General features: G+C 40.4%; 1 protein-coding gene across 15 annotated transcripts in view; it reads left to right on the top strand.

Moving 5' to 3' along the window:
* Window positions 1-14,937, top strand: part of CDC14B (cell division cycle 14B) — a 58,613-nt gene that overhangs the window by 14,513 nt on the left and 29,163 nt on the right. For 12 of the 15 annotated variants that reach the window (XR_012692395.1, XR_012692389.1, XM_075211110.1 and 9 more), the window contains exon 2: window positions 14,273-14,363. Coding sequence is in view for 12 of the 15 variants with exons in the window: in XM_075211110.1 (XP_075067211.1) it covers window positions 14,273-14,363 (91 nt within the window). In the remaining 3 variants the exon portion in view is untranslated. Of the gene's footprint in view, window positions 1-9,332; window positions 9,965-11,603; window positions 11,719-14,272; window positions 14,364-14,937 lie in introns of those variants that run through there. The other 3 variants (XM_075211109.1, XM_075211102.1, XM_075211107.1) reach the window with 2 other exon arrangements.

The raw sequence follows: 14,937 nt of genomic DNA, 5'->3' as shown, positions 1-14,937 counted from the left end.
CAAAAAATGTAAACATTTAAGTCTCTTCTGCCACTCTTTTTGCTCCTCTCCCATCTGTCATTCACATACTGTGAAAAATTGCAAAGAATCTAAAAGATGCATCCAGGGAACTACAGGTATCTATCTACCTGGTAAATGTTAATACTTACGGCTCTATCATCGGGAAAATACTAGACAAGTGTGACTTTCATGGATCAGTAGTCAGGAGAAAAACCCCCTTCCCTCCAGAACAACATTGCAGTATGGCTTAGCTTTCTAAAGTTGTATATGAAGGAAACTGAAGACTTATTGACCATTCCCTTTGGACAGACAAGACTAAGGCAGAGTTGTTTTGTCTTTATACAGATTCTGTGTTTCACTAACAGTGTGTAGCTACAAAACCAATCACTTGTAATAGTTTTGAAGCCACAGAACCTCGCAATCTGAGTCCACTCATGTTTTTTTTTTTTTTTTTAATACATAGTGATAAAGTAAAATTTATTACTGTTATTTGCATGATTAATGAAAATGTATAATGTAATGAGAATTAGGTGATTTGAGAAGTATGTCCTGTGATGTAAAAACACAGATTTGAAAGAGGGTATGAGCTTTCTTTTTTTTTTTTTTTCCAATATGACTTTCTATACAAGCAAGTTTATTAGTAAATGAATTCATTAGACAAAGGGTGCAGTCAGTAGGGTAGTCGGTTGTCCACAATAGATTAGTGATGCCCATAAAGTAAAAGGATAAAACACGAACACTGCAGCATATTCTGCAAATCTGTTCATTCCTTCATGGGCCCAGTTTCAGAAATAAACATTTTATATTAAAAAACAAAAAACAAAACCCTGACAGTCACCAAACAACTGTGCATGTTAAGCAGAGCTGCCAGAAGAGCTGCCAACCCATTGTCGCCTCCCATTTCCACAGTAGTTGAAATTCCATCTACTCCCACCAATATGGACATTTATATATGCAGTTGGTACTTCTGTCAGTTGTAACCATTTAGAACTTATTTTACATGTATTTTGTAAAATAACTTAATTTGTTAGCATTGCTATTTATTTAACTGGGGAAAAACATTCTCATCAGTAATTTATATAGCGCCACTAATTCCGCAGCGCTGTATAGAGAACTCATTCACATCAGTCCCTGCCCCATTGGAGCTTACAGTCTAAATTCCCTAACATACAGACACACACAGACTAGGGTCAATTTTGATAGCAGTCAATTAACCTACTTGAATGTTTTTGGGCAGCACGGCGGCTAAGTGGTTAGCACTTCTGTCTTACAGCACTGGGGTCATGAGTTCAATTCCCGACCATGACCTTATCTGTGTGGAGTTTGTATGTTCTCCCCGTGTTTGCGTGGGTTTCCTCCGGGTGCTCTGGTTTCCTCCCACACTCCAAAAAAACATACTGGTAGGTTAATTGGCTGCTAACAAATTGACCCTAGTCTGTCTGTCTGTGTGTGTATGTTAGGGAATTTAGACTGTAAACTCCTATGTGGCAGGGACTGATGTGAGCGAGTTCTCTGTACAGCGCTGCGGAATCTGTGGCGTTATATAAATAATTGGTAAGCATTTTTGTTGCAAAATCTTTATGTACTGCAGGGAGGGGTGGTTCTGGACATTTCCACTGGTTAGCTAACAGGTACCTGGATACTTAGAGAATTTGGACAGACAGTTTGTCAGTATATTTGTCTAGACCCACTAGCAGAAGATCCAGAAGGAAAGACCATTTTTTTGAGATGCTATTTTGGTGATAAGATCAGCACTGCTACCCCCAATACATAGATATTTTAGAGCAGGTCCACCAGTTATGGAAAGAGCCTCTCCAGCACTGTGTGGATGCTGTGTGTCAAAGATCCTCTGTAGCCTGGTTGGGTCCAGGTACCACCTGTAATAACTTTTATAAGCATTCTCTTTGCCAAGAGTTGACACCTTTTTCTTTGATTGTGGACAATGAGTCTTCCTGTGGTGGACTGCAAAATTTGCTCCCCAGTTGAGATCATGTTTAGGGGTAGCAGCTTGCTTCCCTTACAATTATTGGTAGTCACCAATAATTATAGAGAATTTGTATTATACCTTTTTGAGAGGGGGTTGTGCTAGCATAGAATCAATACTACACTTTGCAGCCAGGGGCTGAACAGTGTTGCAAGGATGATTATTTTTATTACTGTAAAAGTTATGGCCACAGCAGCAGGGAAATTACTTTTGCACTGCTTGATAAATAATAAGGTCTACTATGCAGAAGTATGGGGGCCCAAACGATTGTGATAACAGGATGAATAAGTAGAAGAAAGCAAATGAAATTCCCTTTTGCTGCGCTAAACATTTTAGCATGTTAATAGGGCATGATAAATAGGGCCTAAGTTATTTAACCATCAGAAATCTCTATCAGACTTAACAAATTGTGGACTTCTAATAACTGATTTAAAAAAAAAAAAAAAAAGATATAACAGCAAGGAAATCTTACTGATCTATGTACATACTAGCTAGTGCCCTTGTGCTAGGCCGCGTCTTTATGCCCGCAAACTAGCAGTTCAGGAGGCATAGTGGGGGATCTGGAAGGTTAGCATATCTTCCAGGAGGTATATTTCAGGAGACACTCACACTCACACACTCACTCACACTCACTCACTCACTCACTCTCTCTGATGGTGGTGAAGGGCCAGATAGTTAAAGAGAAAAATACTCCTTGTCCCCTGACCTCTACACGGCTCCTTGAGGAGCATAGTATTCTATCCAAACTGTATTTTTGTCTATCCTAAAATCTGATCCAGTTTATCATAATCCCTATATTGTATTATAAAATACTAGATATTCAATATAGATAGGGTTTGCCACTCCTCAACCAATTATTGATCAATAAATAGGAGGAAAGAAGAGTGGTTCTTGTGGTTAGGTGCACTCCTGGATAAACAATATTGTAATATTTATTTATTGAAAATCATTTAAAAATCAAATTGATTTACTTCTGCAAGATATGAATATTTAAAATCAAGCAAAATGTAAAAGAACATAATAGAAATTAATGGTGTGAGAATAGATGGTAATTACAATTTGTTTGTGTGTTGCCTGTTAGTAACCAACATGAATTATTTGATGGACCATTCTTGTGGGTTCTCATTCTGAATAAAGATACTGCTGGGCAGGAGGATCTTTAATTTAATTTATTTCCTTATAAATTGTAATTAACTTAAATTCAAGACTGACTTCTTAGGTCTGCTAATAGCACTTTATCAATATGTTGTTCACAAGAATATTAGTTATTTAGTTAGGAATTTATACAGCTTTTACTCACTAAGTATTTCTGCTAATAGTTATAGTAAGTGTCTTTACAAATATATTATTTACTCACATTGCTTATTCTCATACTAGTTATATAACTTGTATAAAGACAGCAGATAAACTCGCAAAACATTTTATATCCTTCCCTTTTTTTTTTTAAAAGGATTATATCTGTTTCCGCTGAAGAAAAAAACATTTGACCAGCAGCTCCAAATATACCCTCTGTAGGAAAATATGATTGCCTGTTAAAGCTTCACCTAAACTGCACTTTTATTTATTACACTTCTAGCATTTGGCGTATATATTCTCTTAATTGTATGTATTTTTCATCCAAAATAGCTCTCGTCTCTAATTTAATACTGTGTATCCTTCTGGAATTTGTTCTTGATACAGGAGCATTTACCTCCTTTGTACACGCTCCTTCAGCAGTAGTGAGAGTAGCTGTGGGAAGTGTGTGATAGTTGGCAGTGTTCCCATATAATAACTCCAGACTTCTTGGGGCTGGACTAAATTTAGGATATTCCACAGAATAAATAATCCTTTAATCTGTAAACATTTTTGGCTGGACTTCTTAGTAAATCATGTCTCCAGAAGCGTTTTCACACAAAACGTCAAATAGATAGTAACATCTCTTGAGAACTGAGGAGGTGACTGACCATTGACACACGTAGTTCTGCCAATTGGTGAAGATGGGTTAATTGCTACATGAAAATTACATGTTTAAATGATTACTAGTATTTCTTCATTAAGCCTACAACTTTAAGGGACATATTCAATTACGTTTCCGGTCCGCGGGATCGTGCCGGAACGGGCCGCAAAGTTAATCCACGGTACCGCAATAACGTGGATTTTCATTCGCACCCCAGGGATGCGTACGAAAATCCACGTTATTGCGGTACCGTATTAACGGCAATACTGTGCATGTTCCATGGTAACGCGCATTACCGTGAACCGGAATTCTAATTGAATATGCCCCTAAGAATACTTGCCTGCCCATCCTCTTCTGGCAACTTCCTGCACCTAAATGGGGCAACTTATACATTTCCTCCTGATACATTAAATACATTGCTTTTACTTTCTAGCTTTCTTCTGTATGTTTCAGACATTAAGAAAAATGTATTTAAGTTTTGTGTGAAAGTGTTTTGGTTTATGGGGTGTTTTTGTTTTTTGCTACATACTAGTAGGTTAATTGGCTGCTATTAAATTGACCTTAGTATGTGTATGTTGTATAGTCTCTCGACTGATGTGAGTTCTCTGTACAGTGCTGCGGAATTAGTGGTGCTATATAAATAGATGATAAAGCAGAGGGCGGAGTCATGTGTGATACAAAGGCAGCAAGCTTGGGAGACTGAGGAAATTGTGGTGTTATTGACAGTGAGGGAGATTTGAGGGGAGGTGATGATTCTGGCAAGAGGGAAAATAATAAGCTCTGTGTTGGATATGTTGAGCTTAAGGTAGCATCCGGGCAACCATGTGGAGATTGCTGAAGGACAGTTAGTTATACAAGATAGTACAGAAGGGGAGAGGTCTGGGGAAGAGTTATAGATTTGGTTTTCATCAGTGTAGAGGTGGTACTGTAGGCCGATTTGAGCAAATTAGTGCCCCAAGAGATGAAGGTTTACAATAAAAAAAGTAAAGGGCCGAGAACAGAGCCTTGTGGGACCCTAATAGTTAGTGGGAGTGGAGGATGTGCCAGAGGTAGAAATGCTAAAGGAGCGGTTCGATAGGTAGGAAGTGAACCAGGAAAGAACTGACATGAAGGCCAATGGAGTGAAGTGTGTGTGTGTGTGTGTGTGTAGAAGAATTGGGTGATAATGTTAAAACCAGCAGAGAGGTCCAGGAGAATGACTATGGAGAAATGACCCTTAGACTTTGTAATAAGTAGATAATCACTTTTGTGAGAGCAGTTTCAGTGGAATCTTGGGGATGGAAGCCTGATTGAGAGAGTCGAGAATGGAGAGAAAGTGAGACAGGCGTTTGCCTCCAAACTACTTGAGCGATTAGTATACAAAAGGGAGGAGAGAAATAAGGCAGTAGTTGGGAACAGGGGCGGATCTAGAAAAATCTTCTATCCCGGGCGATTTAGGGTGGGGGGGGGGATTTAGGCCCTGCCCCCTTTCTGACTTCTAAGGCTGCCGGCGACTGCACACTATGTGCAGGTCCGTTCGGCAGTGACAATGTGCTGCCTGGCTGCTCTGATTGTGTTTAAAACACAATCAGAGCAGCCGGGCAGCACACTGTCACTGCCGAACGGACATGCACAGTGTGCAGCTGTCGGCAGCAAGCCCCTGCTAGGGGGGGTGATTGCCCCGATCGCCCCTTCCCCCTGGATCCGCCACTGGTTGGGGAGAGAGGCTGAATTGAGCAATGGTTTCCTTAGAATTGGTGAGATGAGCGCGTGTTTAAAGGACGATTGAAATGTGCCAGTGGAGCGAGACATGTTGAGGTTAGAGGTGGTCATGCATTGGTGGTGAAGGAGTGTAGAAGTTGGGAGAGAATAGGTTTGAGGGGAGAGGTTGTAGGGTGAGATGATGACATGCATGTAGAGACTTCAGTTACTGGAGAGAATGAATTGAGGGTGGATTGGGGAGTGTAGGGGAAGGTGGGTAGAGTGGGTGAAGTTTGCAGAATTTGACATGAGGAAATATCTTGTCAAATGGTGTCTTTTGAAGTAAATGGCAAAATCATGGGCTGTGAGGAAGGAGGTGCAGGTGGGCAGAGAAGTGAGTTGAAGGTGGCAAAGAGACAACATGGGTTTGAAGACTGGGAAGATATTTGAAGAATGTTTGGCAACTGAAAGGGCAGTGCTGTAAGATGAGAGGATGAAATTTAAGTGGAGGAAATTGAGATAGGAACGAGATTTCCTACAGTGGTGTTCTGCAGTGCAGGAGCACTTTTGCAAGTAGCGGGTCAGTTTGGTGTGCATGGTTGGGATTTGAATTGTCAGAGACTGTATGTTGTAGCTGGAGCTGCATTATCTAGGGCTGAAGTGAGTGTTTTGTTGTAGAACGAAGTGGCTTGATTAGGGCAGGACAATGCAGACATAGGAGAAAATAGTTTTTTGGTAAAGATGAGAAGTGGGATTGGGTCAAGAGTACTTAGGTTTCATTATGTACGTGAGGATTTGGGTGCAGGGGGGAGGGCATGAGGTAAAGTGAGGCTGAAGGAAAGGAGGTTGTGATCGAAGAGTGGGAATGTTAAGTTGGTGAAACTAGAGATGGCGCTGTAGCAGGAGAAGACAATATCAGGGGAGTGTCCATCACAGTGGGTGGGAGATGAGGTCCACTGGGAGAGACACAAGGAGGAAGCAAGTAAAAGAAATTTAGTGGCAGAAAAGACAGTGGGATTATAAATGGGAATGTTGAAATCACCTAGTATGAGTAGGCAGGTCAAACGATGGGAAATAAATGAGCCAGGCCATAGAGTTGTCAGGAAATTGGACCTGGAGAGCCATAAATGACAGCAACCCAAAGAAGGAGAGGATAAAGTGGATGGGTAGTGTGGATTTCAAAAGAAGAGAATGGGAGTGAGGGTTCAGGGGGTATGACTTGGAAGGTGTAAATTGGAGAAAGTAGAATGCCTACTCCACCACCTTGTCAGTTTCCAGTTCTGGGGGTATGGCAGTGTTGGATGTTAGTGTTCCTGTTCCACTTATTCACAATATCCAGCAGCTGAGTACAGACCTGGATTAACCAATCTTTATGAAAATCGAGTACAGCTCATAATTATCACTACTATGCATTTCCTTGGAAAATATATATATATATATATATATATATATATATATATATATATATATATATATATATATATATATATATATATATATATATATCTAAAAAAAATATTTTTATATAAGTGGTTGTGGCTCTTACCCATTTATTATAAAGTATATGGTGGTTGTTTACTTTTGCACTCCCTACTGATGTAGCAGTGAACTGCATGTGCAAGTGAGGAGGTGGTGCTGGACAGGCAGTGTAAAATTGACTATGGGACTACTGATAGCTGTAGTTTTTCTTTTGTTTTTTTCCTCTAGTACAACAATGCTTATCACTCTGGCAGGTTCTCTTTAAGGAGAACATGTACACCTTAGTCACTAAATACATTTACTGCCCATGCTTGCAGTTGATATTTTTAAAATCCAGTGCACAATTAAAACTGAGGGTGTGAAATTCATAGCAGCCAACAAGATTCTGCTTTTTTTTTTTGTGCTGTGTTAAAGTGTTTGCACATAGATTTGCATAAATGAGCCTGATTTTGGGAGGCAAACATGGACGTTCCTTATTAAAATAGAGGCACCTGTGGAGGTCAATTTCCAATCCTTTGCCTCCTTTTGTTTAGACATTCTTTTTTGTTATGCAGGTAAAGACATTATAATGAGATTTATGGGGGGTGACGAGTGCATTTACCAAGATATTACCTGTTTTTCAGGTAGTTGCAGAGCTAGAGTACTAGTATTTTAAAGCTGCATTAACATCTACATAAAAAAAAATCTATGCTGCACCTCTCCCACCCCCTGGATTGTGGCCAGGGCTGTAAAAATGATGGAATAGCTCAAAAAAAACCAGCTGACTGGAGCAGTCCCGGGTTCTGGGTATAAGGGCACCATTTACTAAAAACTTTTACTAGGTGATAGTGCAGCTTTAAGAGAATGAATGGTAGTTGACTTGAATCATGGTGATTGTTCTAAAGTGGTTGACCCTCAAATGTGCAAAAGATTTTCCTAGGCTCTATTCAAAAAAACAGAATGTGATCTCCTTTTTATGCATGAGATGAACAATTAGGCGTATGAACCTGAGATAATACAAGCTGGGTGCCTGGTGATTTTTCAAGTTCAATGGCTTCCTGTACTCCTTTATCACAGAACATCTATTTACTAGGTCTAATTAGCCAATAGTAGCAACTCCCAACTGACTTACAAGACTTATGGAAATGGCTTATACAACTAAAAATAAAACATAATTATTCTGATATGAGTTCATTGTTTTCATGTCTGCCATTTATTTTGTCTACCTTGTATGTCTCTTTTTTTATGTATACCCAGTTTTTCCCACTTTTTTTGCATCTGGTGGTCTATGCATCAATAAGATGCGGTGTCACTAAATATGCATCGTTGCAAATCGCAGTGATGCATATATAAGCACCACTTGAATGCATTATGCCAGGGCTACTCTGGGAGTCCCAGCGAAGTGACCCCGCAGCTGCGAACTAATTTCCCTAGTTACCGGCAGCCTAGTGTTACCGGTAAAAGGAGAAAGTGCGCACAGCACTTCCACTGTAACGGATTCTGCAAAGCCGAAGAGGCTTCAGCAGAATCCCAAAGGAAAAGAATGGTGACGTCATCCTGAGATGGAGATATCTTTCTGCACATTGCAAATCTTATCAAAGCTTCATGCATTGCAGAACTTTGCCGTTCCCATAGTAATCTATGGGGACTGCTAAGACAAACAGTGGGTTATGTCTGGAGAATTCTTTGATGTCTCCTGAAATAAGCCCTTGATGCATTCTGTGATGGCCATTTAACAAAGAAAACGGCAGTTTTATTTGTTTTCATGGCTCATCATGCTATGATGCATAGACCCCCCCCCCCCCTTCCCCCGTGCCTTATGAGGAAACCATAATAAAATTATTATGCATTAGGACATTATTGTTAGCTTATGAGTTGCTGCAGTACATGCATATTCTTTCCCATTGGCCACTTGATTATAAAAGCATGCTGCACAAATATTGCCAAATAGCTTCTCATTTCTGTTTCCAGAACTGTTGTAAATGTATTTCAGGAGTCCGCAGCCAAGTTGAGCAACTTTTGAAGATGGTACAAAACTATTACTCACGTTAAAGTTTCACCCCCGTAACCCCTTTAATACAGCGGTGTTTGATGATGCCCCAAAACATAAGCTACGTCTGTGTAATGATGTGGCCATAACATCTATACAGAGAAGCGTTGCGGAGACGTCGGGGGTACTAGGCGCCCACTACTCGGGGCATTTAAACTTCTCAGCCCTCGCTATTGGCAGTTGGGCGCATTCCTTTTAACAACGGCTGGCGCGGCGACCAATGAGCGGGCGCGGGTGAGGGTCGGGGGCGGGCTCATAGTCCGGCCCTGCCCACCTCACTCCTTGTTTGCACTCTTCGGATCCACAACACAGTGGGCTGGTGTCACCAGGGTGAGTGTGGGCTCTTCCGCGGTACTGGCCTCACTCTCCCACGGCCTCGGCTGCAGCTACCATCCAGTCTCCCGGACCTGCCCCCCAGGCTGGGCACATGCCAGGGGCATGCTAGAAGTTGCTCTCACACTTGGAGCTGCAGCGAGTCGTGCAGGACAGGCGTTGGGTTTTTGCTTTATTTGTTGTCCCGTCTTCATAACTTATACTTTTACCCTTGGGGACAATTGATTTCATATATCGATTAGCCTTGTACCACCCGCGGCGTGCTGAGGGCGGAAGCCATCGCTTTGGGAACAGGAGGAGGAAGCTGGCCCAAAGGTTGCTTTTAATCTTTAGTAAAAAGTTCATGGGTGGAAAGAGTTTGTCGCCAGTTCCTCTGGCAGCCTGTCGCACGTAATCCTCCTCTTCCACTTGTGAGCAGGATCAGCACTTGGACGCACACCCCCCTCCTCTCCATCTTCTACCTTCTTTCCAAACATGAGTGAAGAATACGACCTCCCAGCTGCTGCTGTTCATGTCAGCGATGGTAAGAACACTTATTACCAAATCACTGATTGCTCTAAAATCTGGTATGCCATTTGTTTATACTGATTACACTTGTATCAGCAGTGCTCTTAAATACTGAAACATGAATATATATAGTGTGCTTGCCTAAAAAAGCTAAATCATTGAATATCTAAAAATGGTAAGATTTTTTATGAAAATGTTATGTAAATGCTTGTAATATGTGGAGTTTTGTGGAGAAAAATATATTGGCATGGTAATACTTATCTAAAAGTTCATTTGTGGGTTTTGGTGGTTCATACCAGTACAATTATAGTCTAATATAAAGCTATGACTATTAAAAAGTCTTCAAACATTCCATAAAGCTTTCAAGGTACTCCAGTGTTTCCTCTGAATGTAAGTTTAGTCTCACAAGTGGTTGGTGTTTGTTTTGGAGTTGGTTAATATTTCCCTTCATATCAGGACTTGCACCGCCTTGTTCTACCTCCTTTCTTTGTTGCAAAGGTCACAGACAAACCCAGTTGTAGGAGGCAATGGTTGTGGGAAGTGTGCAACCTGCTATACTTCTCCTGAGGCTCAGTCGCTAAAGTCTCATTTATTTCACTCTGTGGGCCCAGTGTTTCCACAACTTGTTTTGTCCATACTGTACAAATAGTTTCTCTTCTGCTGTATTTTGCAACATGCAAACCTTTGAATTTTGCTTGTAGATGTACATATACATCCATCCTCAAGCAATTGTGTAAGCTGTCCCTGTTTTTAAAAAAGAAATTCCTTCACCTGAGATAGTATCTCCCACTTATTCTCTCTCATTAAATATTAACAAAATATACATTTTCAGTGGAGATGCCCTTTAACAGTTACTTCCTCTATATTACAAACCTATTTACCATGCACACTCGCTGTTATTGGGTTTCAATCTATTTTTTTATTTTTTTAATCAGGGTTCTCAGATTTGTGTTGTGTAATTGTTATAAAGGGCCAAATGTATTATTGCATATGATGAACAGCACTGCAGTGATGGTTTTTCTCATTATAAATCAATAGTAAAGTATTCTCTCTCTTTTAAGGAATACGCACATCTTTTTAAATTGCACTCCACAAATTTAACAGAACTATGGTGTGTGTGTGTGTGTGTGTGTTTGGGTAATCAATTTATTTTAATACATGTTTTCATCTTGTGAACTTTACAAGAAAGCTATGGACCAAATATTATTTCAATCTTCAGTTAAACACCCAAACATAAGATTTTATCCGTTCCACACATCTATGGTGCGCACAGTATCCTTTAGCTGAATATCAACTGTAAAATGACAGAAGAAACAGTGTGTACTCAGTCTATATAGTTACTTTCATACTGTTTGCACCTATGCCAAGACTGCAAATTACCTGCAAAAAACTTTCAAATGGATAGGAAGGTTATGATTTACATAAAGCATACTACCGTCAACACTAGATTTTTGTGGCAGTTCTTTACAGTCTGCAACATGTTCAATATTTTCTTTCGTTATTTTAAAGAATAAAAGCATAAATATACACAACACATCTGCATGAACATTACTTCTTATTTAACAGTGAAGACATCTTTGTAATTTAGAATCCACCTAAAATTCCTAGCTAGAATTACAAATTATTTTCTCCTACAGATCACCTGTTATGAGACTTTGAGAACTTTAGCCTTGTACAGCTGCCCATGCACCATTGATTGAGAGACAATTTTCTGGCTGCTTGCTGCAGTTCTCATCTTCCAACTAAAGCCAATGTGAGAGAACGACTAGTGTAAGGAAACATGCAAAGTAGAAAGTGTCTGTACAGTTGAATAGGTTTAATGTATAGATATATTCTTGGCCTCGTACCAATATGCTGAATGAATAGGCCTATTTGGAGATCCTTTAATGGATGCCGTGTAGTCCACTGATGCTTGACTAGCTTTTTTTTGTTTTGTTTCATACTAGTGAAAATGCATGTCAAATGGTTTTGAAGTCTGTTTGTTACTAGTGTTTTTACTAGTTTTTGGAGCCTGTATGCTTCAATAACACAATTATCTTAAGGGCATATGGGTAGAACAAGATGCGTTTACATCAGCAACTAATTTTAGTCACTGGTCTGTACTGTTGGGTTACGATCCACATGTTTAACTGTGAAAGTACATATGTTTGATAGCAAATTGCTACAATTATTCGCTGTTACTGTTTATAGCACAAGATCTGTTGTTTATTAGTTTATACTGGAGTAGAGTAGCAGTGGCAGTTCAGAAATGCTGAGGTGTAATGTAAATCACTGCATGTAGAAATTAAATATACGTCTATAAAATTTGGGCAATGCTCCTTTTACATTGTGGATCACTGTGCTTGTCTAAATGGGAAATCCTCTAAGGACCATTTCAGGAATGCATTATTCAACAATTATGTTCTCTCATCTGCTATTATAGCTTAACAAAACACAATAACAATGACAGCCTCTTGTATCCCACACACTATTGAAAAGGGTGATGCGTGCCTCACAAACATTTACTAAAAACTGTTTTCTAGTAAAAAGAGCATGGCTGAATTCTGAGATAGTAGAATGCTGAAAAATTCTCGCTTCTCAGCCTTTTGGCTAAGATCAAGTGAGTACCTGTAGGGGATCTGCCCACTCTGGAAGGGCCATTGGAAAGACTTGGTCTGGCCAGAGGTGGTAGCTTGAAAGTCTGAGAACTAGTGCCCCTGTAGTGGAGACCCAGGGGTGCCTGAAATCACTTGGGGACGGTCACCTTCACTAAAAATATGGCGCAGAGCAAGAACCTCACTTTCACCTACACACTCTTCCTTGCCCCCGGCCTTCTGGCTAGGCAGGAATAATTTTTAACATCTCGGCCGGAAGGCTGGGGCCGTTTTGCACGGCACTATTTATTTTTTCTCACTGTTTCACTGCACTTATTTTCACGTTTTTTTCCCCCCCATGGATTAGAGGAGGTGCGGCAACCCTTATGGATCCAGTTCCCGAAGATCTTGGGGAGGTGCTGTGGTCCTAGTTGCTCCCACTTCCCTGAACCCTCTGAGTCCTCCGCTTCCTGGGGGAGGCAGAAGATTTGGGGGAAGCTCTGGCGTAACCCATGGCAAAAGGGAACCCCCTAACCTTGCTGCGAAGGGGGTCTGAAGACCCTTGCTCCCCTAAGGGACCTTTTGGCGTCGGGGATAAAGGGACCTTCCTCTTTTGAGGAGGGTCTGAAACCATACCCTTGAGCACGTTTTTTAATTTTATATTTTCCAGTACTTGGGAAGAGAGCATGTTTTTTCAGGCTTTCAATAACAATAAAAAGTAGAATACGGAAACATTTGTAGATATTTGCTCTAATGCTTTTCTTGCTGTTAGTGGACTGATTTTAGATATAGTTCTATGAATGGGTTATTTGTTAATTTCCAAAATCCCAGTCACGGCCAACTAATGAACCACTAGTGGTGGGCTTTGTTGTGTTTGTTTGTCCCCTCCCCCCTAATTTCGGCTATTGGTTGTTTGTAGCAACGAGTTGTGATTCGTTGCTACATCATTTAATCCTCTTCTGTAGCACTGGGGCTTATTCAGGTGACAATTTAGATTGCTCATGCGGTTTCCATAAGGAACAAGACAAAACAAGTGTCTGAGCATTGCACAAACATAGGAATCATAGATCACTGTTCCTGCACTACTGCTGTGTGGAAGTAAAGACCATTGATTGGTGATGCTGTTTTGTAAAACATTGCTCTTGCCCCTTTGCCTTTTATGTGCAGAGTATATAAAGTTTGGTCTGTTAGTGACACTGATGTGTGACCATCCTGTGCTCTGTCTGGTATTTGGGAGTGTGCGTAGGTGTCTTTTGGTATGTAATTCTTTTTTTATCCTCCTGCTTTTGTTATGCAATTGAGTTTCTTGTTAAACTTGTACAGTCTTTCAGTAGATATTTTATGTAATATCAGTGTACTGATATCGTGTTGTATGTCTTAGGGGTACCTTTTTTTTGTTAATGTGATTTGAAAATAAGTTATATCACACAATGCCTGCTCATAGGAGCAGAATATTTAAATAAGATGGTGTGCTTGATCTTTTGGAGACACACCTCAATGGGGCATATATCTTGGGGACATCATCCGTGGTGTGGCTTTGCAGGACAACATTTTTAACAGATTACTATGTCATGCAAAATAAACCTGCACAGTTCATGTCCTTTTCCTTGTGACTGGCGAAAGCCGTGGTAATCACAAAACGAAGGTTTTTGTTGCTTTGAGTACTGACATCTGCAGGTCCATAATAGGGAATAGAAACTTTCTATAAAATGTGTAATGTAGTTGTTTTGGTTTTTTTTCTTATGTTTCAGATCGTCTTTATTTTGCCGTCCTCTGCTGCAAACCAAAGTCAACTCCAAGCACGTATTACTTCTCTACAGATGATGAGCTTTTATATGAAAAGTAAGTGCATTTGAGTGAATACAGGTACTTGACACAAAAATGGAAACGCCTGGAAAAAGGAGACACCACTCGTATGCGTTAAGCAACTAAAATTCCACGATTGTCAGGGTTCTGTATAAAAATGCTTAAGTTCCCTATAATTATGGGTAGCATGGCTGCTAGTGGAGACCTCGGGGATGTTAGAGGGGTAACGGTAGAGCACATTTGGCAGAATCGTCTGTGAACAAGTAAGCTCAACTTGCTGTTTCCCGAGCAATGGTGTCAAAAGTGATGTCTGCATAAAACTGAGGGAAAACTTTATCGGAAAAGGGTGTAGTGGGCAGAAGCTTATAGGTTGGTGATATCCTTGCATTCATTTGAAGTATAAGGTGAAACACATGAGCAACTGCAGGTCAGTTGGTTATAAATGTCCTCCAGCGGTGTGAGAGGCAGGTTTATCCAAAATCATTGAAGTCCAGTAAGTACTCTACATCTTTTGTACTCTGATTTTGGTGTGGATTGGATCCCTGGAGCAGAAGGCTGCATATGATCTGCTGTGCAGATTAACCTAGTACTCCACAGAGCATGATCCACT

This window comes from Mixophyes fleayi, chromosome 1 (assembly GCF_038048845.1).
Source record: "Mixophyes fleayi isolate aMixFle1 chromosome 1, aMixFle1.hap1, whole genome shotgun sequence".
Classification (NCBI taxonomy): domain Eukaryota; kingdom Metazoa; phylum Chordata; class Amphibia; order Anura; family Limnodynastidae; genus Mixophyes; species Mixophyes fleayi.
The sequence above is the reverse complement of the archived record's forward strand: the minus strand, read 5'-3'. Positions and strand labels throughout refer to the sequence as shown.